At 43.8% G+C, this 24,878-nt stretch overlaps 1 protein-coding gene across 2 annotated transcripts in view; it reads right to left on the reverse strand.

Moving 5' to 3' along the window:
• Positions 1-24,878, reverse strand: part of RARB (retinoic acid receptor beta) — a 165,961-nt gene that overhangs the window by 82,308 nt on the left and 58,775 nt on the right. For both annotated transcript variants that reach the window (XM_059390835.1, XM_059390836.1), the window contains exon 3: positions 14,530-14,671. In XM_059390835.1, the coding sequence (XP_059246818.1) occupies positions 14,530-14,671 (142 nt within the window). The remainder of the gene's footprint in view (positions 1-14,529; positions 14,672-24,878) is intronic.

Consider the following 24,878-nt stretch of genomic DNA (forward strand, 5'->3'; position numbering starts at 1 on the left):
TCCTATTAGCCTGTAATGAATTAATCAAAATGAAAAGACCTTTTATTTTGATTTTTTTTTTTTGCATTATGGAAAAAAGGGACAGTCGGCTAATTATTCAGCTCAAATCTACACAGATTCATAAATCAATGTTGGTCTTCTTACATATCTGCGAGGAATTATTGACACGACTGCTAATTTAACATTTAAAAATAACCACTCTCATCTTTTTAAAAGCCGTTTTACCATTTGATGGCTGAAACCGTTTTCCAAAACACAACAAGCTGTAAATGGATCCACGGGCTATTAATTTGCAGTGCATGGCACCAAAGGGAGAAGCTCTTTAGGTGCGTTGATGGGATTACAGGTATTACATAACCATCCACAGGAAAACTCAAAGTAAATCAGGGATAACATCCCATCTCTGGTGCTCCTTATGCATTCAAAGCTGCAACTGGAAAAGGTCCCAAATGAAAAGAAAAGGCAAAGGCAGAAAGGTCAATACATTTTCTGGAGATAATTTAATGTGTTGAAAGGGAGGGGGATTCTTTTAATGAGAGGATATTACACTTCTCATCTGTGATAACACAATTTCTGTATGCACGGGATGGCATGATGCTCTCCAACACTCCTTCCACATCTCCATCCTTTTTTTTTTCTTTTTAACTGAGGTTAAGACATTATAGACACAGTTAAGTATACACCAGTTAAGGATTAAAATGTCCAGCACATCATGAGGCTTCCAGGTGCCCCTTCCGAGCCCCAAGAGTGACCACTGCACTCCCCCCCATCACACGGATTAGTTTTGCTCATTTTTAATATTTATATGAATGGAATTATGAAGAACGTTCTCTTTTATTCTGAGTTCTTTTATTCAACATTATGCCTATGAGATTCACCCATGCTGCTGCACCTAGTAGTAGGACTACTAGGTGTATGGCTCCGTTTTTTGTTTTTTTTGTTTTTTTTTTTTTTGCTGTGCATATTCCTTTATTTGACTATGTCAAAATTTATTTACACATTCTACAGCTGATGGATATATGGGTGGTTTCTAGTGTTTGGTTGTTGTGAATAAGCTGCTGTCGACATTCTTTTATCTAACTTTTGGTGGGTCTACACACGCATTTCTTTTGAAGATGTTCCCAGGACTAGAATTACCAAGCTACCCTGGTATGTTTACCTTTAGGAGATATTGACAAACTTTGGCTCGATTATATACTTCCACCAGCCACGTAAGAGAGTTCCCGTTGCTTCACGCTCGTCAACACTTGGTGTTGTCCGTCCTTTGAATGTCAGACTTTCGGGCAGAGGAAAGGACCACATTTCAATTTCATGGACATAATTCTATTATTTAGGTACACGAAGCCTTGTAAAAGGCACTGTTTGTAAAAAACAAAATGGGGCTTCGCATTGTGTAGCTCTGGATCGCATCAGCATACTGGGGAATGTGGGGAAAGCCATCTCCAAGAGTTTGCTCAGCCCCAGGAGGCAGGAGGAAGTCCTGAGGTCTCTCTTCCAGAAATAACTCACTGGGCCACATCCCCTGGTGGGGGGCGGGGAGTACATTCTGAGCCTGCATATTTTCACATTTCTGAGAGCTCAGAGTCCAAGGGCGCCTGAGCCAAGTTTCCATTTAGTCTAAAATTGCTCAAGCACTTTGTCCCTCCACTTCCAGGACACAAAGTGGGAATCCTTCACTCATTACATTTTGCACTTGATTCTCTTCCTGTCCTCGTTCAATCCCCTGAGCCAACAGAGTTTACTGGAGGCAACTTTTATCTTTCCCTTTGGAAGAGCTGTATCATATGACCCGCTCCTAAGTGGATCCATTTTGAAAGGCCAGTGGAATTCCTTAGTGCTATTTTAAAACGGATTTAAACAATGTTGCTGAATCAAAACACTGTTTTATAAGCCTGACCAAGCAATGTCATAAAACACCCCGCCCTAAAAAACAAGAAAAATAGAAGACTTGCTTTCTCCAACATCAAAACAGAACATTTCTGCCCTAAAATTATCCTCACGATAAAACCATCAGAAATATCTAAAAGTCAGGTAGGTATTTTATGTCGGCGGAATGAAGTGCTGGAACGATCAAGTGTGCATTTGGGGGCGAAAACGTTCTTCCTCGTGAGGAAATAGGGTGCTCGTTCTCCTCGGTCCCAGTATAAAAAGACGCCTGTCTCCATTAATCTAGTTCATCGCATAATTGCTCAACTCTTTGTTTTCCAGCTTTAAAGGGAGACAGATGAGAGAAATAACCTAACTGTGAGAGTTAATATTTTTCGATAGCAGAGGGAGAGGAAACTGGTTTAAGTGCTCAATACCACTCCAGGAAGAGCAAATTCAGACCGTACTCTATGCACGGATTTATTGAGCAATTTAGGTAGCCACCCTCCAGAGAATTGCTGTCACTGGGAGAAGGTACTTAAAGGGCCATGTTCATCGCCCCGGAACACAGGGACTGCGGGGAAATTTCGGGTTGCTATTTTCACGGAGACATTTGTTTCCAAACAAAGGGCTCTCTGCCAGCTATTTTAGAAGCACTTGCATATTTATTCAGTCAACTCTGGGCCGGGGATTGTCTTTGGGCACTGAGGTTTTATCAATGTCTATTTAAAGCAGAATGACAAATAGCTCGAGATGGAAACATAGAATATTTCCAGCCCAGAATGGGAGATGCTGCCTTTTCTTACAGAGCTAGTATCTGGTTTCTCCCTCTCTCCCTCTCTGAAATTGCCACCTGTCTCTCGATCTTTGGCATGTCCTCGTTTAATTGCTGCTGTTTTGTTTTTAGTGGCACATAAAATAATAGTGTGCCTTAACAAATTATAGATTTGATGAAATATGGTGTGTAAGTGTGTACAGTTTTGAGAGGGAGCGCATCTTCCCTGTCTGGACTTATTTACAAGCTCCATCTGGTTACTTCCACCATGGACCCAGACAACAGTGAGGCTTCTTGTCATGCACGGGATTATGTGCTAGAATTCGTATGGTACATGCTGAGGGAAGGACGCAAAAGGGAAAAGGGAAAAACAGGCTCATCGTGTCCGTGGGACCAGATTTAGATCTCTAACTCTTGGAAAGATCAGACGAAACTTCCTGATTCAGAATTTCTACTCCTCAATTGCTCTTCGCCTCCAGTTCATTCCAGAAACATCTATGAGGTACAAGGTACTAGGTTTCCAGTTGGGGACACAGGTAGGAATGAGGCTCTGTGCCTGCCCTCAGGATGCTCACAGTGAGCGTACAGAACACGTGTGACGTTTTCTTACTCTCCCTCATATACAGACACACACACACACACATACCCCTACCTACCTCCTGGACACAAAAGCAAGTCTGACTTTCCGACTCATCCAACAGATGTGCCATAGTGTAACATGTCACACCGTTGAGAGCTGAGGGTGACCCACACCTGCTTCCTGTTATTAGAGAAGGGGGCGGTGCATACTTAGGAGAAAGGTGGCTTGAAAGAGAAGTGGGAGGTAAAGCCGGGGATGAGCATCACAGGCAGAAAGGGCAGCACACACACACACCCTGAGGCTGCCTCCCATGAAAGGCATGCTGAGTAGTCTGCGGTGACTCGAGTTTTGGGGAGCATGACAGGAGATCAGTGTCCTGGGCAGGCTGGGGCAGGCTGAGCCAGCTGTGCAGGGCACTGCCCGTGCTGATACACTTGAAACGGATTCTGTCAGTGAGGAAGGGCCATGAAGGGCATGGGATTATCTGGCTCAGAGATGTCACTTTGCTTTGTGGGTATTAGGCTTGAGCCCCAAGGACAAATGTCAAATTTAAGAGTCTTCTGTTTGGCTGTTTTGGTTAAAGGACCACAGGACCGTAGGGAGCATCAGCTGTTCTGTATGATCACAAAGGACTCTCCTATAAGGCCACGTTTTGGAGGCCAGAATGGATCATTATCTGAGCAGAAGGAAGAGCGAGAGCTAATGCTCAGCGAAGAAATGCCTTTAGTTCCCGCCATAAAGCAATTCAGGAATTCCTTCCCACACGTATACGAGATAGGTACTATCATCCTCTCGGTGCCACAGACTAGGAACCAGAGGCACAGGGATGCTAAGTCACCTGACAGAGATCACACAGTGCTATGTGAGAGGTGGGCCAGGATCAGAATCAGTTGTCCCTCCAGTCTGTGCTTCAAGCCACAACACTTTCCCTTTCCCTGCTGCTCTTCGGAGGGGGGAGTTAACAGTGCAACTTGAGGTCTGCCCTGTTCCTCATATTCCCTCCACCAGTTCACCTGATCCTTGAAATCCCACCAGGACGGATCCACCCCTTCAGTGACCCTTTGTTGTGTCAGGACAGGACCGAAGCCAGAGGAAAAGCAAGACTCAGCGGCCCATCCTTGAGCCGTGGGGATGGTGAACGAGCTGAGGGGGCCGGAGCCAGACAAAGGCAGGTCAGTGAGCTACTGACCAACAACTGAGACATGACACAGGGGCTCTGGAAGGGGTTGAGGCTCCCTCCGAGTCTGTTCCATTCCTGTCAAGATACAGGAACCCCCGACCAACTAACATGTAAAACCCCTCTCGTGATATTTCACAGATAGGCCACTCTACTCTTGGGATTTCTATCTACATTGAGTTTTTTGTTTGTTTGTTTGTTTGTTTTGCTTAAATAAAATTTACAGATTATATTACTGCTGTGAAAGTAAAAGCAATATTGTCTGACATAAATAGGAGTTAAGAGTAACAAATAAACAAGGTTTTCAGGTTGACTGCCTCAGTAAAGTTTTACTGGAACAAAACCACTCTCTTTCGTAAGGCTTTTGTGCAGCCGTGGGAGAGTCAAGTAGTAGCAACACACACTGTGAGGGGCATGTACGGCCTCAAATACGTACTGACTGGCCATTTAGAAACGTTCATCCCCCTCTGAAATAAAATTTCATCTGAACTAGGTATGGCTGCCTGTCTTCTCTCTGTTAAGAAGAGGGAGTAGCAAAGGCTTAAAAGGTATGAACTAAGGATGTACCAGCACCGAACTGAGATTTTCTCATCAGTAATACGAATATCAAACAAATACAGAAAAGGGCTCACTTTATCACTCTCTGATTTGGTATGATCGTATATGAAGTTTAGTGCTCCCCCAAATTAGGTTTTGCAGGCTGTGTACAGAATTTACGCTGGGGAAAACCCTGTACTGAACTTGTACCTTCGTGTAATTAAATCATACACAACAGAAAATGTGATTGGGGAGCAAAGATGGGTGAGATACTGAAACTAGCCGGGTGGCATTAAATCCACACCAGAACAGTGTGGTTAGAGAAGCAAAGTGTAGTTGAAAAGCTCCCGGGAATGGGAATGAGGACCATGCTTTAAAGCCAACAGGGTGACGGCAGTCAAGTCTCTTAGCCTCTCCGAATGTCAGGACCCCCAGGATCCAAATACTATTCCTGTTCTACCTGCCGCATGGGATGACCCAACGTCGTGGGAGACTCCGCTTCTGGAAGCACTCTGGAACCAACAACTGCCCTCTTACCACCCATGTCCCTCTTGCCATGTGGCTGACTGCACAAGTAGGCCAGGGGTAAGATTTGGTTGGGAGGAGGGAGATGAGGGACTTGGAGAAGGTGGGCCACAGAGTCCCATATAAAGGGTGGGGAGAGATGGAATGTACCCTAGGGACAAACAAAAGTGGAAGCAAGGACTGAAAGACACTTTGCTTCCTTGGTGATCAGGTGCTAAGCAGACACTGCCCGGGACACCCTGATGGCCTCACCTTGAGCTGACTGGTGCAGGGAGAGGCCCAGGCATCCTTTCTAACACCCCAGTTCGGTTTTCCCCATGGAGTTGGGTTCCACGATACCAGGATCCCACCCCATTCTCTGATTACACATGTCCCAGCATCTCCGGGCAAATGAGCCATCTGCCTTCCAGTTTCCAGGAGCTGAGGAAGGCGGATATTTATTTTAGAAACTATGCCTGCAAGCTTTATTTTTAATGCTGTGACATAATATTTGGGGCTGTATATCTAGACGGTGGTGTTATAAACAATTCAAAATGACGAGAGCCTCTGCCCTTCGCTTTTCTCCTAGAGAAGGAACTGGGCTGTGTAGTTATTAAAATAAAAAGCAGCTGTGGCAGCAGCAACGGCAGAGCACAGAACGGAGCCTTGTCACCATCAGAGGAAGAATCTCCCTGGGAGAACAGCGATCATTACTTAGCACCTACTGTGTGCCACACAGGGTGCTAAATGCATCGCCCTCCCAAAGGTGAGCAAGCTTGTTCTACCTTGTAGGTGAGCTCCTTGAACTTGAAACAAAATGACACCTCTTGCCAAGGATGAGGCTGCCAGAGGGCAAGGTTGGATTCGAACCCAGCTCAGGCTCAGCCCTTTATTCCCTTGGCTCGGCTCTGTCCTACTGTGTCACGGAAATTTCTCCTTTCTCTGAGGTGAGAATGTGCTGAGCGTCCCTTTTCCAGGAGCCAGGCTGCAGGGAGAAATGTGTTAGTAAAGCTGAAGGAATTTTAATACTTCCTTTGCAGTCTGAGTGTTAATGGGCCTGAAGTCCCACAGTGGCACTGACATCACCAGGCTGCCAGTGCCCAAACGGAATTGGGTTTTTTTAATCTCCCGAACAGATGCAGGAAAACAGTAACATTTGGCAAGTGGAAAGGGACAGCAGATTTTTACTTTCCAGCTTCCGCAATGTTTTTAGATACAAAAATATAGTTTCCAGCCTTCCATTTACTTCTGGGGGGCTCTGTGGAGATTTGGGTGTGCATGGGGCAGAAAGGAGACACGCGGGGTTAATGCTGCCTCTCCATAGGGCAGAACAGACCCTCACGCTGACCCTTGGGAACACAGTAACAAGCCAGGACGTAACATGGGAACAAATGAAGAAATAAACTAAAATTAGAAAGACATTAAGTGCCCTGATGATGATTTTTATGTAATTTCCCAAGCACACAGGGCAACCTACAATATGAATTTTCTCATTCTAAAGCCAGTAAAATCCAGCCATAGAACTAATGAGCACATCGATATAATTTGTGCCTCAACAGAAGTGATTTTAACTGAGGTTAAGTACCTTTAATTCAAAAGGTTTGTTTTAATGAAAGTTTAACAGTAAAGGGGAAACAAAACACAGAACAACAGAAACCTCTCATGGTGGTATCAAAGTGTCCATGCAAAGCACATTCATTCTAGCCAATCAACCCATGGGGACATTCATGTCCAACAGAGAAATCAGGATTTAGAGACTTTATAAAAAGCTGTTTTTAAGCTCAATATGCCCCAAATGAGAAGGTGTCAATGAGCACTTAGGGATTCCCAAATTCAGAGATTATTCAACTGCTTGATTCTACAAATATACTTATGCAGCTGCCACGGGGCGGGGGGACTGCTGTGAAATTAACACGGAACAGCGTTCTCAAGCAAAATCAAAGACATGTTTTGCCCACCACTCCAAAGCATGGCCCACATAAACATAAGCTCAAAGGCAATTTGAAGAGGTTCCTTTGTGAATTAGTGGCCAGTGGTTTTCAGAAAGAAAAGAAATAGAACGGGGGTGGCAGGCACAGTAACCCCCGTAGTGTTTCTGTTACAGATGTGGAGTGAGAGCATCCCATCTGGAAGGCCAGAGGCCCAGGGGAACCTGGTCGAATATCAGAAGCATCCAGAGCCCACTATTTCCCCTTTATCATGGCACACGAATCTCGATTCTGGCCGACTTTGTATCTTTCATTTTCCTATTGGCCTCCTGACCCCGATATCTAGCCCATCCCTGGATCCTCCTCCTTGTCAGTGAGCAATCTGATGGCCTAGAACTGGCCAAGTGAGCCCCCAGTCCTGCCCCTTGTCCATGTTAGCCTCTCCACCTTTGTGGGCTTGTGCCATGCACAGTTACACAGCTGCCTGTTCAGCTCAACCATTTTCCACAGCAAATCCACCAGGAGATCTAATATCCTCTGGGGGAGAGAACTGGCAAGAGGAAGCTGATTGGAGAAACACTGTTGTCTAAACAGGATTAAAAGCATTAGTTCTCACATCATGCCCAGGCCGCCAGTCAATACTAAAGTTCCTTTTACTCGGGTAGAAAACACAACCCCAACGAAGTTGCACAACTTGTTCTGGGTCCATAGCCGGTAAGTGAAGGCCCGAGGGAGGAATACGGGCGTGCATACCCACAACTGTTTTGGGCCTGGCACTTTATCAGGAAGGAAAGACAGGGAGATGTTGGATTTGGTTGTCTTTTACAACAGCCAGGGGCACCTGTCTGGCTCAGTCGGTGAGCACTGGACTCCTGATCCCAGGATCATGAGTTCAAGTCCCTTGTTGGGGGGAGAACCCACTTAAAATTTAAATAAATAGTCACATTTAACCACTTGACAAGTCTAACTTCACAGGACATCATGCTAATATCAGGGCTATAAGGTGAGGAAGACATGATGTTTGCCTTGCCTTTTAGGAGGTTTTTTTTTTTTTAAAAGATTTATTTATTTATTTATTTGACAGAGAGAGAGAGAGAGAGAGAGAGATCACAAGTAGGCAGAGAGGCAGGCAGAGAGAGAGGGGGAAGCAAGCTCCCTGCTGAGCGGAGAGCCCGATGTAGGACTCGACCCTGAGATCATGACCCGAGCCGAAGGCAGAGGCTTAATCCACTGAGCCACCCAGGCACCCCTTTTAGGAGTTTATGATCAGTCTAGCCAGGGAGCCTCAGCAGTGTGTGAAGAATCACACAGTAGTGAGTCTGCAGTTTGTGGGGGTATATTCAAAGTACTAGAGGAACATGGGGAAGAATGAATGACGTGGAGTACAGGTTGGGGTTCAGGGAGGCTGCCCAGAGAAAAATGACATTTCTGCCAGCTTCTGGGGCTCATCTGAAAGAGAAGGGAGTAGACAGTCAGTTCCAGGTCACAGCCTCCAGAGAAACATGGAGCCGTGAGGCTCGTGGGTCAGCATGGCCCAGTATGGCTGGAAGCTGGGGCTTCTACTGGTAGGAGAGGAGCAGATGACAGTGGGAGATGAGCTGAGCATGAGATCACAGAGCAACCATAAGTGGCACACGTGACCACTAGGTGAACCACCTAAAGCAGAAGTAGGCAAAGTGTGGCCTTTGGGTCAAACCCAGTCCTCTGCTTGCTTTTGTAAACAGTTTAATTGGAACACAACCAATCTTTGCTTATGTACTTTCTATGGTTCCTTCTGGGATATAGTGACAGACACAGAGATCACACAGCCCACAAAGCCAAAAATATTTTCTTATTTGACCCTTTTAGCAAAGTTTCCTGATCCCTGGCTTAAGGACTTGAGCTATTCATTTGGATTTCTGTAACTGACCCAAATGCACATGGTCAGGCTTTCTAAACTCCTACGGTCTCTGTGTGGCATCGTCTTAAACCTTCTCCTTCCCCATCATGGACAATTAGTGGTTTATCTGTCTCATAAGCTTGTCCGGACATCTCTTTCACAATCCCAAATTTTATGTCTTCCTTTATTCTCTTTTTTATTTCTTATTTTAGGGCCACATACTTTCCTCTGGTGACATTGTTTCGAGCCTCCCACCCCACTGGCAGAAACTCATCATTCAACTTTGAGTCATTCTGCTTCCTTTGCCTCCTCCCCAAGTTCTCCATAAATTTTTGTACCACTTTTAGAATGCTGCTGAAAATCGATTTTTTTCACTTGCTGCTACCACTTTCAAATTCTGTGCTTTGACAAATAGCGATTCCTCTGCAAAAAGGTTCCCCTAGTTTTACAAAGCCCTTGGAAAATACAAGGTATACCCACCAACATTTACAGAACAGAAACGTGAAGAAATAATCATGCTTATCCCCTTATTCATCGAAAACCAAATTTAAGCCATAAAAATTAAATCTGCACATAATTTTCTAGAGTATACGTCTCTGCTATGCAACAAGGAGTGTGATTATTGTTTAACTAACCACTTGCAATAGCATCAAAAAGGAAAGTCAGAGTTTTAAAAGCTGCTTTTTATGGCATGTAGCATTTATTATTACCGGGATCCAAATCCCAGCACTGCCCCTTACTAAGTGTGTTACCCCAAACTAATTAACCTCTCTGTACTTAAGCTTCCATTTCTGCCCAAAAAAGGGGAAGGAAGGGATTATATCTAATCTATTTCACAGGGTTGGTGTTAGGATCAAATGGGACAAAGTATTAAAAATGGTTAAGTAAGGGTACCTGGGTGGCTCAGTGGGTTAAGCCTTTGCCTTTGGCTCAGGTCATGATCTCAGAGTTCTGGGATCGAGTCCCACAACGGGCTCCCTGCTCAGCGGGGAGCCTGCTTCCCCCTCTCTCTGCCTGCCTCTCTGCCTACTTGTGATCTTGATCTCTCTCTCTCTGTCAAATAAATAAATAAAATAAAATAAAAATGGTTAAGTAGTGCCTGGCCTATAGAAAACACCGAGTCTATGTTAGCTATTACTATAATAGGATTCTTAGGTTTCCTTCTTTCCTTCAACAGTACAAAGAATAAGAACAACAGCACCGTGGGACTTGATGGGTCTTTCTGAGCATGGAGTAAATTTTTACCTTGTCTTTCCGATTCCCCACTTAGGGATGCTTTCCTCCCACACCCATAGCCTACCTGGTTTGGGCAGGGTCAACCTCCATGAGGGGCTCCAGGGATTGGCACGTGATCCAGACCTAGCCAATCACAGTGATCCACCCCTCCACCATCCCTAAGGTGAGACAGATAGACGGGGCACGTGACCCAAGTGAGGCCAGAGAACCAGGTCCTAGGCACTGATGGAATGATGAGGACCCGAGCCTCTCTTTCTGTCAGGTAGACTATTAGGCACAGCTATTAGTGGCATCTTTAGTAGCCATTTATAAAATCTTCCCGGAAACAAAATCAACACAGTAAAAAATAGCTGTGGGAGGCAAAGGCGAACCATTCCCTGAAAAGGTACGCAAGCCATTGGATGCATATGGGTTACTCTGGACTGTCCAGGTACCTGTGCCGATGTTTTAAGCTTATGTCAAGTTTTCTGAGCTGAGTTTTCTGTCACTTGCATCCCCAAAGTTCTGACACATACTGAGTCCTCATGACCTATGGCAAGAATTGAATGCAAATCTTGCTAATCTTGGTACCTCCAAGAAAGCAGGGCCAGAAGTGCAAAGAGCTGAACTGTAATCTTGGTTCTGGCTTCAGCCAGTTGGGGATTGCTGGGAAAACCGTTTCATCTTTCTGGGTCCCAGTGTGCTTGGATGTCAAGTGAGAGAGGTGAGTGAAAATCAATCTCTAAGATCCCTTTTCAGTTCTAACATTCTATGAGTCTCTATTATGCTTGGATTCGTTTCAGTTGCGAATACTGTGGTATAATTGGTTACCAATTCTCGTATTTTCCTGCTTCTTTCTGTTTCAACTTTAAAAATATCCTATTAGACCCTCAGTCTCTATACTCCAAGTGTTTATTCCTTTCTCTTCAATTTCCTTCTAAGGAAAATATATTTATTTTTGTATACTTGGGCATAATGATCCCATTTTCTTCTCATTTCTATATTTTTAAATCTAATTAAGGTGATAAGTTCCTTGAGGGTTGAAACTAGAGTTTTCCTGTGGGTGTAAACATTATTTTTTTTTAATTGGCAACCAAGCTGCCAGTTTTTACAGAGCAGCAGGATATGGGTTTTAAGTAATGTAAGCAGGAAATGGGTCTCCAGCCCACACAAAATAAATGCAAAAGTACTGATTTACCCTGAGTCCACATCTGGCTTACTCATTTATAATTTCAGCCTAGACTAAAATTCTCCCACAGAACTGCAGTGTGACAGTCTTGTCTACAGAATGTCAGACCAAAAATGGAGTGTCAAGGGATCATCCTGTGGGCCTCACTTACGTATGCACAAAAATCTGGCTATTTCAGGGCAATGTCATGATTTTCTCTTCCATGGTAGGGTTGGGGGGCCTAAGCTAAGTGAATATTAGCTCTGCATCTTCACATTTATTGATTTCAAGTAATTCAATAGCTCTAAAGTTTGGAGGGATCAAAGAGAACTGGCTGAAATGTGTCAACTGACCCATCATCCACACATAGAACTTTCTGGAGGGAAAAAAAAACCCTCCCAGGAGGGATGGCAGGATCCCTCCATGTCTGATGACCCAGTCCATTCTTGTTCATCAGCATCCCAAATACAAATAAATCCCCAACCTCAACTGCTTTAATAGGCACCTCTTTGCAAAATATAATCAAATTAGCTGGAGGTGGAGATTTAGGGCTGGCTGGTTTAGCAATTCGATAATGCCATTCAGGGCCCAATTTCTACTATCCTTCCACTCTTCCAACTGTAGTGCCTGCTTTGTCCTAGAAGTGACTTCCCTTGGAGTTGAAGGCTAGCTACTATGGGCCCTTGGGGCTACTTGGTTCCTTGTTCACATGCATCAGAAATTGTCCTAATATTCTAAGCACATGTCTTGGGTGCTGTTTAGGTAATTTTATCAAGATAAAATTTCAAATTTGCTCAGAAGTTACAAGAATGAGAACCCCTGTACACCCTTCATCTAATTCACAGTTCTTAGTATATAATAATATACTGTTGTATATTATTGCTATAATCTACAGTCCATATTCGGATTTCACTCACTGTCCCAATAATGTCCTTTACAGCTGTTTTCTCCTCTGACCCAGGATCCAATCTGGTTTATGCATTGCATATAACTTGCATGTCTCTCTTAATCTGGAACAGCCTTTCAGTCTTGTCTTTGCCATTCATAATCTTGGCATTTTTGAAGGGCACTTGTGTTTGTTTGTTTTTTTTAATTGGGTTATTTGCTTTCTATTTATTGAGTTTTTAGAGATTCATATATTCTAGATACGAGTCCTGAATCAGATGTGCAATTTGTAAATACTTTCTCCTAGTGTGTGCCTTGTGTTTTCATTCATTTCATAGTAACCATTGAAGAGTAGACATTTCTTATTTTGATGAAGTCTAATTTATCTTTCTCTCTTTCATGGCTACTAAGCACAAGTTCTGAACTCATTCTTATTAGACTGGCCTAGGTTACATATTCACACCATGAACCAGTAATAGAATATGACAGGTTGGGACACAATAGGATGCTCGGCTTGAGTCAGCTGAATTGTTCCCAATCCTGCTGTTTTTCCTCAAGTATAGAAACCCAAGAAGTGGAAAAGCATATTAAACCCTGGGTACATTTAGGAAAGGTGAAGGATGGGATGGATGTTGGGCAACATCCTCTAGAAGCTACTCCAAGAAAAAGCCAGTAGACCACCTGAGCACCCTCAGGGCAGTGCTGCCTGGCTCTAGGGCCATTCCCTCCTCAGTCTCCCCACCATCCAATGGCCACATGTCCCAGTTCCAAAATCCAAGAGCCCTTGTCCTGTAACATGCATCTTTGAGCCAGCCTGTAAGATTGTGGCTGAAGTACCCGGCTTTTTTTTTTTTTTTTTTTTTTTTTTAAAGGGGGGGGGGGGGGGAAAGCAGGGGGGGGGGTGCGGGGTGGATGGGCAGAGGAAGAGGGAGAAAGAATCGCAAGCAGACTCCCCACTGATAGCAGAGGCTGATGAAGGGCTGGCTCCCTCTCACAACCCTGAGATCATGATCTGAGCAGAAATCAACAGTCAGTCACTTAATCGACTCAGCCATCCAGGTCCCAGTACCTCGCTTTTTGTCTCATATCTTACAGGTAAGGGAACATGTCTGAGGCATCACTAGCACCCCCTCACACCATAAGCCCGGTGCCTCACTCACAGTCTGCCTTCAACAAATCCCCAAGTCATGGGCTGAATGAGGAAGCAGAAATCACATTAGGTGCTTCGCCATGCACACAACCGTATGTCTTTCTTTGGCCTGCCTGAGCCAAGCCATTTGCCCGTCAATTTCCCGTCCCCTCCACGTGAAAGCACCAAAGAGAGAAATGCAAGTAATGAAGTTTTTTGTAGTGTACACACTGTCTGCATTAAATAATGTATATTTCAAGTCCCCGTTATCAGATGTTTATGGACCACTAGTTTTTAATTTACTAAAATGTTCTCCTTTGCATTAAAAAACGTTTAATTATTTCGAGGAGGGGGTGGCTGAGAGGAAAAAAGCTAAATCAAGTTTGGAAAAATGCCAATGCACCGAGTTTCTAAATATTTCTCCCACAACAGAAGTTTTATGCCCCCTTCCCTCTGAAAAAGGGCTGGTTATTACTACTGTTAATATTCATGCCTCTCGTCTCATTTTGTTCTCCCAGATACAGGCAAAACTTTTTGTTCGTACTGTCAGGATGGGGAAATGGGAGTCTCTAAGTGGCTATGTGATATATCTGAGTTACCAGTGGCTCTGAAACCCCCAGGGAGTTAGTACCGCTTTGGGATACAAATCTGCCATCAACAACACAGCTCCTGCCTTTTTCCCCAACTGCTACTCAAGTTTAATCTGAAAATCCCCACAGTTCTGTTTTCCTACCACCTCTTTTTACACCTAGCCTTGGCAATCTATCCTGAGTGTCAGGTCGAGTTCCACATACTATGTCCTCCACGACTTGATTTTGGAAGCTGAGCAAATCATATTTATAGATAAGACAATGACAGAAAAAAAGTTTTTTGAGCCTCCACTTACATTCTTTGGACATTCCCACTTCAAAGCACTTCTGGAGTCGACAGTATTGGCATCGATTCCTGGTGACTTTGTTAATAACACAGTTCTTATCTCGGTGACAAGTGTAAATCATGTTCTTCTGAATACTTCTGCGGAAAAAGCCCTGCAAGCAAGTGAGAAGATGAGAAGACTAAGTAAAACTACCAAGTTTCATGAGAAATCAAAGCCAGCCTTATCAATGCACTGATTGCTTGGTCTGACTCATGAAGTGATGGAAGCTGAAAAGTCAACGTATTTGAGCCTTAAAATCCTTGTGAAATATTAATAGTCAGCTCTCCCTTTGTTTCAAATCAGAAAGCCCCTTTTAATCAAAACTAGACACGACCATTATTATCTTGCTGAAGGAAAAATGAATACCAAGCTAATTCACTTGGAAAACATAATGCAGAGATGGGTTCCCTCCAAACAGGCTTAACTTCATAAGCAGTTCCCTTGCTGGTCAGAAAAATTTCAGGTGAGCCCAATATCAAGAAACCCAATATCAGATGCACTACGCTTGCAAAAGAAATGATAAGATTCCGGGAAGAATGAGGTCTTCTCAAGAAAGTCTTTTCCACTTCTTTCCCGCATATTTAGCTCATTACAATATTTAAAATATAATTTAACTTATAGAGTATGTAGAAAAATATTATCCAAGATTGGAAATAAGGTATAAAAAGACCTGCCCATTTAATAGCACATTGGAGTGGTGCTGTCCAAAATGGTAGCCACTAAAGACATAGAGGTGTTTAAATGAAAATTAGTAACAATGAAATGAAATTTAAAAATCGATTCCTCAGTTGCACTAGCCACATTTCAAATGTTCAAGAGCAACAGGTAGCTCATAGCTACCACACTGGATAGCCATATGTATGGAAGATCTTCATCATGGCAGAAAGTTCTGTGGGGCAGCACGGTTCCGAAGCACTGGCTTTGTGACAAGCTTACCTAAGAGTCCTCTGACATTCTTGGGAAATGTAACTTTGTTTGACCTACTATTTACGATTGATTGGACACGGGCTCTGTAAAGACTGGAGAAGGCTGGTAAATTACAGATCTATTTGTTAAGGATAGGTGCAAAGATTTCTGTCTGGCTGAAATATAACCAAAGAGTATTGTTTTATTACCTTGTAGGACATTAACCAGTTTTGTATCTGACTTTGCAGTCTGATCCCAGCGTTCTTTCTGCCTTTCACCATTATCTGCCAAGCAATCTACCTAGCCACCTAGATATTTTGCTCAAATCCTCCTTTGAACCAGCTTTGCCATCCTGCTATTTCTCTCACTCTTGAGTTCAATAAATCTCCAACTACATGCTTCCTGAATATTTGAATGAGTTGTTACTTCTCAACTTTCTGAAAATTATATTGTAGCCGAAGCAGTAGTTTATCCCGATTTTTTGAAATGCTGATGAAATAAAGCAGCTTATGGCCTCATGAGCACATGGGTGGCCACCTTCTCTCCTTTGTCCTCCTCATTTCTCCCACACCGTTTGCAGACAATGGATAATCAAGGGCTGCTTGTTACTACACAGATGAATGAGCAGTGAGTGGAGGGCATACCTGCTCTCTTTTCTCTCTCCTAACTGCCCAACAAAAACCTCTAAATTGCTAAGAGTATTAAGAGCAGGGAGCTTTCCCTTCTCAACTGTGATGTGACTTTTACCTACATTAGCAACCATTCTCTCAGACGTAAGAAACACACCATGGAAGGTGCTAAACAGCACACAAGGCTCACCATCTGAGTTCAGCTTTCCCTGTCGTGCATTAACACTCCAGGAACCAGAACTAAAATCATTTAAAGCTAAAGCACATTAACAAAGAAAGCTCATGTAACACCCATCGTTTAGGATATTTACATGGGCACCCTAGGATTTTAATGTCTAAATAAGCATATTTTTACTGGCATAGTTCAACTGTAAATGCCTGGAAATCTTGTTTAAGGTTGCAACTTCTGTCACATCCCAGACACATACCTTTTCCAAGAAAATACAGTTTATTTTGGTACCTCTGGAGCTACAAATATGTCCCAAATCCAAAATAACAGGTTACTAATACCCTGAACCTCTAAGAGAACCTGTGCAGGGTGGTCACCTCAAACAGATCTTTTCAATGAGAAAAATATACCTACAGGACACTTCTGGCTGCCAGATGAATAAACTTGATTTACAGAAACTGTACGGCCCTCCTGCCAAGAAACACTGACCCAATGGAAGATCCAGTCTTTTCTGCATGTTCGAAGCAAGTGAGGTATGGATAAAGGTGACCCCCTCCATTTATTAAAAAGCCAAATATTCAGTTCAGCAAATACTTAGTGAGTGACCAAGAGGGGAAGAGAAAACAATCTCATGATACTCAAATGAAAGAAAGAAAGAAGAAAAGAACTTCCTGTGTCATTAGTTATCCACTCAGTCAGGTTCAGTAACAATGTCGGCAGAAACTAAATAGGTCTTCTTGGTTTTCCAAATCAGGTTTTTGGCTAGATATCAGGAGAAGGTCTAAGTTTCAGTAAATCATTTCCACCATGGTAGGATACTTGCTGACTAATACATAGGCTGGGAGGCATTTTTTATACATGGATTGGGTAAACAGAAGAGCCCTCTTAGGCCCAAGAGAGGTTTGCATTCTATAAATCCTCCTCCCAAGAGATGTGAGATATTATTATTTGAACCTTATTTCCTCATAGACCACTGCTCTGAGAACTTAGTGTGTGCCTGTGTGTGACATGGTAGCCCCAAGCCACCTCAGTTTTATCTACTTAATATTTTTACTGAGGTTGGTTCTTCTTTTTATTTTTAACATTACTTAAAATGGAGGAAGACCTTTAATCTCTGGCTTCATTTGAAAACCAGTACTGAGGGACCTTGGATGGCTCAGTCGTTGGGCCTCTGCCTTTGGCTCAGGTCATGATCCCAGGGTCCTGGGTTCAAGCCCCGCATCAGGTTCCCTGCTCGGTGGGAAGCCTACTTCTCCCTCTCCCATTCCCCCTGCTTGTGTTCCCTCTCTATGTCTCTGTCAAAAACAAACAAGCAAACAAACAAAAAACCACCACCACCAACAACAAAAACAAAAACAAAAAAACCAACTTAAAAAAAAAAGAAACCCAGTATTGACTGTCAATATTAAAAGGCAAATATAACACAAATAAAATGCAAGTCAAGCAAAATAATAATCAGATATTATTTCACTTACTGGATAATAAATCTGCTAAGGGCTTAAAACCCCAGACTGTGTCATTTCTTGCTCAAAAGGGAGCTAAGCAAGTGCTAGAGACAGATCAGCACTGACTTGAGACTTCCTCTTTGAGGAATTCAGAGAAAATGTTTCTTATTATGTGGTTCAGTGAGATATAAAGCCACGAATCTGTGCCACCTAAAATTGGAACCCTCACACTTTGAGAAACAAAACTGCAACCCCAGTCTTGTCATATATAAAAATGGGCTTTAAGGGGCGCCTGGGTGGCTCAGTGGGTTAAGGCCTCTGCCTTCAGCTCAGGTCATGGTCCCAGGGTTCTGGGGTCGAGCCCCACATCGGGCTCTCTGCTCGGCAGGAAGCCTGCTTCCTCCTCTTTCTCTGCCTGCCTCTCTCCCTACTTGTGATCTCTGTCTGTCAAATAAATGGATACAATCTTAAAAAAAAAAAAAAAAATGGGATTTAAAAGTGTGGAGTCCAAAGCGTGATAGTCCTTGAAGCAAGTGGATGGGCAGAAACATGCCTAGAGGAGAGAACACTGAAAAGTTGAGTGTGTAAAAGCAAGGATCAGGCCCCATTTGGAGGAGAAATCTGGGGAGTGAGGGGAAGAAGGAGAGAGAAGAGGTAGGAGGCAGAGAAGAAGAGCCGTGGAAAGGAAATCCAAGGGCTGGATCGCAGCCTCCTCACGACCACTGTGTAACCTTGGGCACCTCAGTCCAAAGAGGCGAAGCTCTCTCCTCTCAGTGAGGGGCTGGATGGCTGACTTCCAAGATCCTTTCCAGCTGTACATTTCTGGAATTCCAAGTGCATCTTCACACCAGAGAGTGACAAGGTGGGATGCCTTCAAAGTGAGGATGAAAGGAGTTTCTGTGAGCAAAGAAAATGGCCAAGGAAGAGGTGGTGTTTGAAAACTAAGGAAAAACAGGTCCTCTACCTATACAGGCAAAACCTACAACTTGCGGGGGACCAGCCTAGAGCTGCTGACACTACAACTGTATTCTTTGCGGGGGGCGGGGGGGCAGAGAGGGGTGGAAAGAGAAAAATCTTAAGCAGGACACAGGGCTACATCTCACAACCCTGAGATTATGACCTGAGAAGAAATCTAGAGTTGGACACTTAACCAACTGAGCCACCCAGGTGCCCTGCCTCCCCAATTTTATTCTTGCTTTCCTAAAATATCCTTTGCCTAGTAAACCCAGACAAATTCTGTCTTCAGGATGTATGTCACCTCATCCAGCCTTCTCTGACTGATCCAAGCACACATAAACGCCTCTTCTTCTAGGTAACTTTGGTGTTTTGCTTATCTTTCTATATTACTCCAAATAAAATATAATATTTAAAATATTAAACAACAGCACTGTTTACTTCAGAGGCTACCTGGGCAACATGGAAGAACGCGAGCCTGTGGCCAGCAGTCACAGCCTTTGGGAGCCAAATGGGTATCCGAAATTTCTACAACGGGGTGTCGCCGTATCACCAGCAAGTGTGACATCTTCCTTGCTGACCCCCGACAGAAAAGAAGCAGGGACATGGAGGCCAGCTTTCCCAGAACTAAAGTGGGCGGGTGCTGGGCTCTCACATGGCCTCAAAGCAGTGCTTAATGTGTCTTCACATTAGAACCAAGACAGTGGACTTGGGTGGGGGAGAGAAAGACGTTTTGGTGGCAATGGTTACTCAACAGATGGTAAGAAAGTATTTTAATATTTCAACACCTAATAAAACTGTATGAGTGCATATTAGCTGAATATTCCCAGTAGTGGGACAGTGGATTAGCATGGGAGATAATAAATAGTTGTTCAATGAACAAACGGATGATGATGCCCTCAGCTCTAATCAGAGACAGAGTGAGACTCCTGGATGTACTATGCCTTCATTCCATAAGATATTCATCCACAGTAATGCATTCCCTGAGGAGGATATTGTCCGTACTTAAGAAAGTGAGCTGCCGGACTTCTCAGAATTTAGTAGAAGACCCACTGGGCTGAGAGGTCATCAGCTTAAACAGTCAAGACTTCTGGGTTGACATGGTTACATGTCAACCATCATTAACCTGGATTCATGTTGGTTAGCTATGATTTCTGTCGTTGATCATAACTTCTGTTGGTTAATTTTGATTTCTCTGTGACTTTTGGTGGTAAATCAGGACTCCTGTGGTTTGGGAGAAACACAATTAACACTCTAGCTACTTGAATCAAGAAGACGGATCTGCACCACAAACTGAGTCCCGTATTTTCTGACCACAGTTTTCCCAACCTCTCTTCCCTCATGCTCCTATTCTTGCTATCAGGGAAACTGAGATCCAGGCAAAAGAAAGAAAAAAATACACCTATGGTGGCGAAGGCCACATATGCATTGGAGTGATTTGCTTCATGTCTTAGCAATAATCCTGGAATGCCCATTGCCTACCCAGATTAATTCTGTCTCCTCTTGGGGTTATGAGGTACCATTGTCCCACCTAATCATCTCCTACCTGCAGTGCAGACATACTCCTAAATCAAAAGGAAAGGTAACCATCTTTTTTAAATCTAAATATTCTCTTCTCCCTAAATATCTAAAATTCATAATTACCTTGATAGACTAGTCATGCCTTCCAAATCCGTCAAGGACATAGAGAAAAGTGGCTCACTGCCCTCTCTCCTTCGTGTTTTGATCCGATAACTTCAGCCTCCACATCTCCTCCAGTACTCTCAAATCATTGCTCAAATTCTGATCCTTTTTTCATTTTTTTCTTCCGTGGACCATGTTTCAACTTCTGTTTTTCAGATGTCACCACACATAATATCCCCTACCACCTCCCCAGCAGAGTGTTTTTTATTGGTTTAGATGCTAGCCTGTGGCTTACTATCTGTGGGACATTAAGTGAGTTACACGAAGGCCCATTTCCTCATTTGGGATAAGGAAAGTGCCTACACTTCATGGGATTACCTAGTGTACCCAATTAAGGGACACATAAAGTGTGAAGCCCAGACCCAGCACATAGCAAGTACCTAGTGAATGATAGCTTTTGTTACTGATGAAACTTCCTCTTTTCAAAGCTTTCTTCTAGAAAACTTCCAATACACACTTTGTATTTAAAATAAAGACTCCCCGATAGGAAAGAACACCGTTCTCACTCTCTGAACAATACAGACTATTATGGGTAAACAACCTCACAATTCCAAAAGCCATCTCTCTATATATATATTCATTCCTGTACTGATTCATTCATCCAATGCCAGTTAACTGGAGTGGATGGTGGGTTCTCCTGGGGCATACAAAGATACAGAAAGCATGGTTCCTACTCTTTCTCAACTCACCAGGAACATTAAATCAAGTGAACACTCTGTAGCAGATGCCACTGCGCAGTGTGATAAGAACTTTTAATGGAAGAGAAAGTGAAAAAGTGCCCAGTGCCTGGCACAGAGTAGCCACACTTAAAATCCTTACTGGGTAAAGCCGTAAGAAGGGAGACGGCCCTTGATTCTAGCTCTAATGGAGGGGTAGGATTTGAATGGCAAGCTCTCCCTCAAGGAACAGCTCAGCTTTGCCAAGATCCCAGGTGAGGAAGTACATGGAGGGGGCTGTGGTCTGGGCTGACAGAGGTGTAAATGATGGGCTGTGTGTGTACAAGACACAGCTGAAAGAGCAGACTGACGATCAGACCAGCCAGGATCTAGATGGCCATGTCGGGCATTTACTGGGGGAAGTACTCATTCTTCCATGCAGAAGGGTAGGGTCAGAATTACAATCTGCCAAGATTGTTCAGGAGGCTGCCAATCTCTGATGTCCTCGTGCATTAATTTAACACATACTAAAGTGGATAGTGACTTCCGTGTATGAATACAAATACCTATACCCCTGAACCTGCTTTGGGGTCCGGTCAGAAACGTAGCCCAAGAATCCTTGATCTCTGAAATAATGGCCAATCTGCTCACTTGTATTTAATCATAGAGTTACCTGTGAGAATTCATAGTGTGGTGTTTTGAGTAGAAGTAGCTTTTTAGGCCTAGAGCCATTTACATCAGGTTTAACATGTGCGAAATGTGTCATGATAGTTTGAAGAAAGGCACTAAGCAAAAACTTCTTTCTTGGGGCATCTCAGTGGCTCAGCTGGTTGGGCGTCTGCCTGTGGCTCAGGTCATGACCTCAGAGTCCTGGGATCGAGTCCCACATCGGGCTCCCTACTCAGGGGGGAGCCTGCTTCTCCCTCTGCCTGCGCCCTCTCTCTCTCTCTGTCTCAAACAAGTAACATCTTTAAAAAAAAAAAAAATCTTTCTTTTATATAAACAAAACGAAACAAAACAAAACCTGGCAATTCGGCAGGGTACCGGGATTAGGAGAAATCCACCCAAAAAGTAACATGGGAAGCACATCTATTTGCACTGGGCTTCTGCAGAGTTAATTTCTATCCCATGCGAAGTTCAAAAGGGTAATTTCTCCTTCTAGAGTACAAGAAGAGAGACAGTGAGGAGTGTTACTTTGTCCTTCTCCCTCGGTCATGAAAGGGAAAACATTTCAACTCCCTCTTGCTCAGAAAGTTACCCGCTGGCTGCCCCAGGTAGTCACTCACCCAGGGAGCAGGTCGGACCCTGGTGAGGGGCAGCCCCAGGCCAGCACAGAGCTGCAATTCCCATTTCCAGCCAGCTGCGAAGATGCGGCCAGTGGGAGGGGAGTACGGAATAATCCCATCACGGCTACTTTGGGAAACACGGTTTTCAGACCAGGAAACACGTTGCCTTAAACAAACAAAAAACACCCTCCGGAGTGAGTGGAAGTCTATGCGTGACAACGTCTGAAAAGTTATTAATAGCGAGATTTGTGGGGGAGAAAGAGAAAAGTGAAGACCTTTTCACCCCACTGAAAGACAATGGGTGACAGGGAGGGAGAAAGTAGAAAAACAGCCTCCTATTTTGATGACAAACAGAGTTTCCTCCAGAGCAGGGAGGGCGGGCAGAAATGGGACTCAAAGGACACTGAGTGAGTTAGGGAGGGGGCTGCACTCAGCCTCGAAAAGGAAAACAACCTAAGATTCATATTCCAAACAAGCAAGCGGAGTTGTCCCAAGAGGTAGAGGCTTAGAGTTGTTTATTTTTGGGGTTTAAAAAACAAAACAAAACCCTGACAGGACAAGGTCCCACTGTTGGGAATTTAGTAAAGATGAGTGAGGGACAGTAGTGAAGCCTGAGTGCTCTGCTGTTTACTAGCCATGGTTTCTAGAAGGTCCATCATTCCATGGTGCCTCTTGCCTGCTAACTGGAAGAGGGTGTCCTGTCCCTTCACTTAGAATCTGACCACAGACTTTAGGCCTATCTCCTTCTAAGCCCCTTAGACCAGAAACTTCCTTGGCATTTACTCTTCCCTAGATTAGTGAGGCAAGCCTTCATCTTGGAGAGGTGTAGGAAGATGGTACTAGAAAGGCAATGAGACAGACTGAGCAAAAGCATCACCTCTGTGGGAACCAGTCGTTCTGGAAGAGGGTAATGATAGCATTGTCCTGGACTTTGTCAGGTGAATCCTTGAGAGCTCAACCCCCAGAGACCCACAGGCCAATGCTCTCAATCCTTTTAATCCTCAATTAATTAAAACTCCCTGGGAAGGAATACCAATGAATAGGCAGTTCTTAACTGAGAACCTGAACTCACAACATCAGAAAATCACAGTCTAAACTTCCAAAGTTTTCAGTGTCCCAAGAAGGGCACTGAGCCACACATTCAGTTCACAATGTTCTTTGTTTTTGAGGAACATGATCTGGGGAAGAAATGCTACTAGGTAATACAAACTGGAAACCAACAGAAAGGAGAGATTAATCAGTTGGATAAAATGTCTTTTAATTTCGGTGAAAACATGTCTTTAGATTTCAAATACATGATCTTGGATAAAATAATTTTTTTAAGTGATCAGTTATCCTATGGGTCTGATTATTATTATAACCAGGTCTGAGGAGCCAATAATCTCTAAACACAATTTTGGGGGAGAGAGTTCCATAAATAAGGCAGGTCCACATTGCTAGTGAAACTGGCTTTTTCAAAAAGTGAAGGGATCTACTCTGGGCGGGCAGCTTTGCAGGCCTGTGATGTGGGCACACCCACAGCGGGGTACTTGGATTACTGCCCTGCTGTCAGTGTCTTGAAATCCTGAATAATTTTTGAACAAGAGACCAGCATTTTTATTTTGTATTGGGTCCTGCCAATTAAGAACCCAGTCCTGCCTGGCTCTGGGATCCCATCACTTCTCTACATGTTGCCTTTGTGAGGATGTGGAAGTTCCAGGTAATCTCTCTTCTTCCCTAGTTGACCCCCAAACTCGTTTTAAGACTGTAGATCATGGGGCACCTGGGTGGCTCAGTGGGTTAAAGCCTCTGCCTTCAGCTCAGGTCATGATCCCAGAGTCCTGGGATCGAGCCCCATGTCGGGCTCTCTGCTCCGCAGGGAACCTGCTTTCTCCCCTCTCTCTGCCTGCCTCTCTGCCTACTTGTGATTTCTCTCTCTCTGTCAAATAAATAAAATCTTTAAAAAAAAAAAGACTGTAGATCAGACAGAATTATACAAGTCTACTGCAGTCACCACTTGCTCCAGGATCTCATTGGGGTGATTCAGAGCAAGTCCACAGCCTTAGGAAGAGGCAGAAAGGGACACCATTTGAGAAGCATTTTATGTTTAACTGTTGGGCTTTATTTCCCACATGGGTAAGGGACTTTGGAGGAGGGGTCTGGGAGGACTAGGAAGAAGATGAAGAACTTTTTCAGAATTGGATAGAGTGTGCCCCCAAATACCATATGTATTTAGGTGCAAGTTCAGGAGGGTGCCCAGAAGCTCGTTCATACACCACTTAGATATCTCTGACCCCCACTTGGGAGCCACTGAAATAAAGAGTGAGTTAGAAAGAAGTGAAGAATACGGGAAGCCAAGCAGTGCATCTGTTACTCAAAGCATTTCTGTGCAGCAGGTTAAATATTATGAATACTGTATCTTGGGGGCCACTGCCCCTCTTCTCAAGAATTGGAGTTGAGATGTGTTAGGGAGAAAAACCCTAAGACAGGAAAAAAGTCTGAAATGGATGATTTCACTGAGCTCCACATAGCTTTCTTTAAATCTAGTCTTGAGAATTCACTTTAAACCAACTCAAGACCTGTTTTCTAGATTACTTGGGTCAGTTATTTTG

Source organism: Mustela nigripes, chromosome 2, assembly GCF_022355385.1.
Source record: "Mustela nigripes isolate SB6536 chromosome 2, MUSNIG.SB6536, whole genome shotgun sequence".
In the NCBI taxonomy this organism is placed as follows: Eukaryota; Metazoa; Chordata; class Mammalia; order Carnivora; family Mustelidae; genus Mustela; species Mustela nigripes.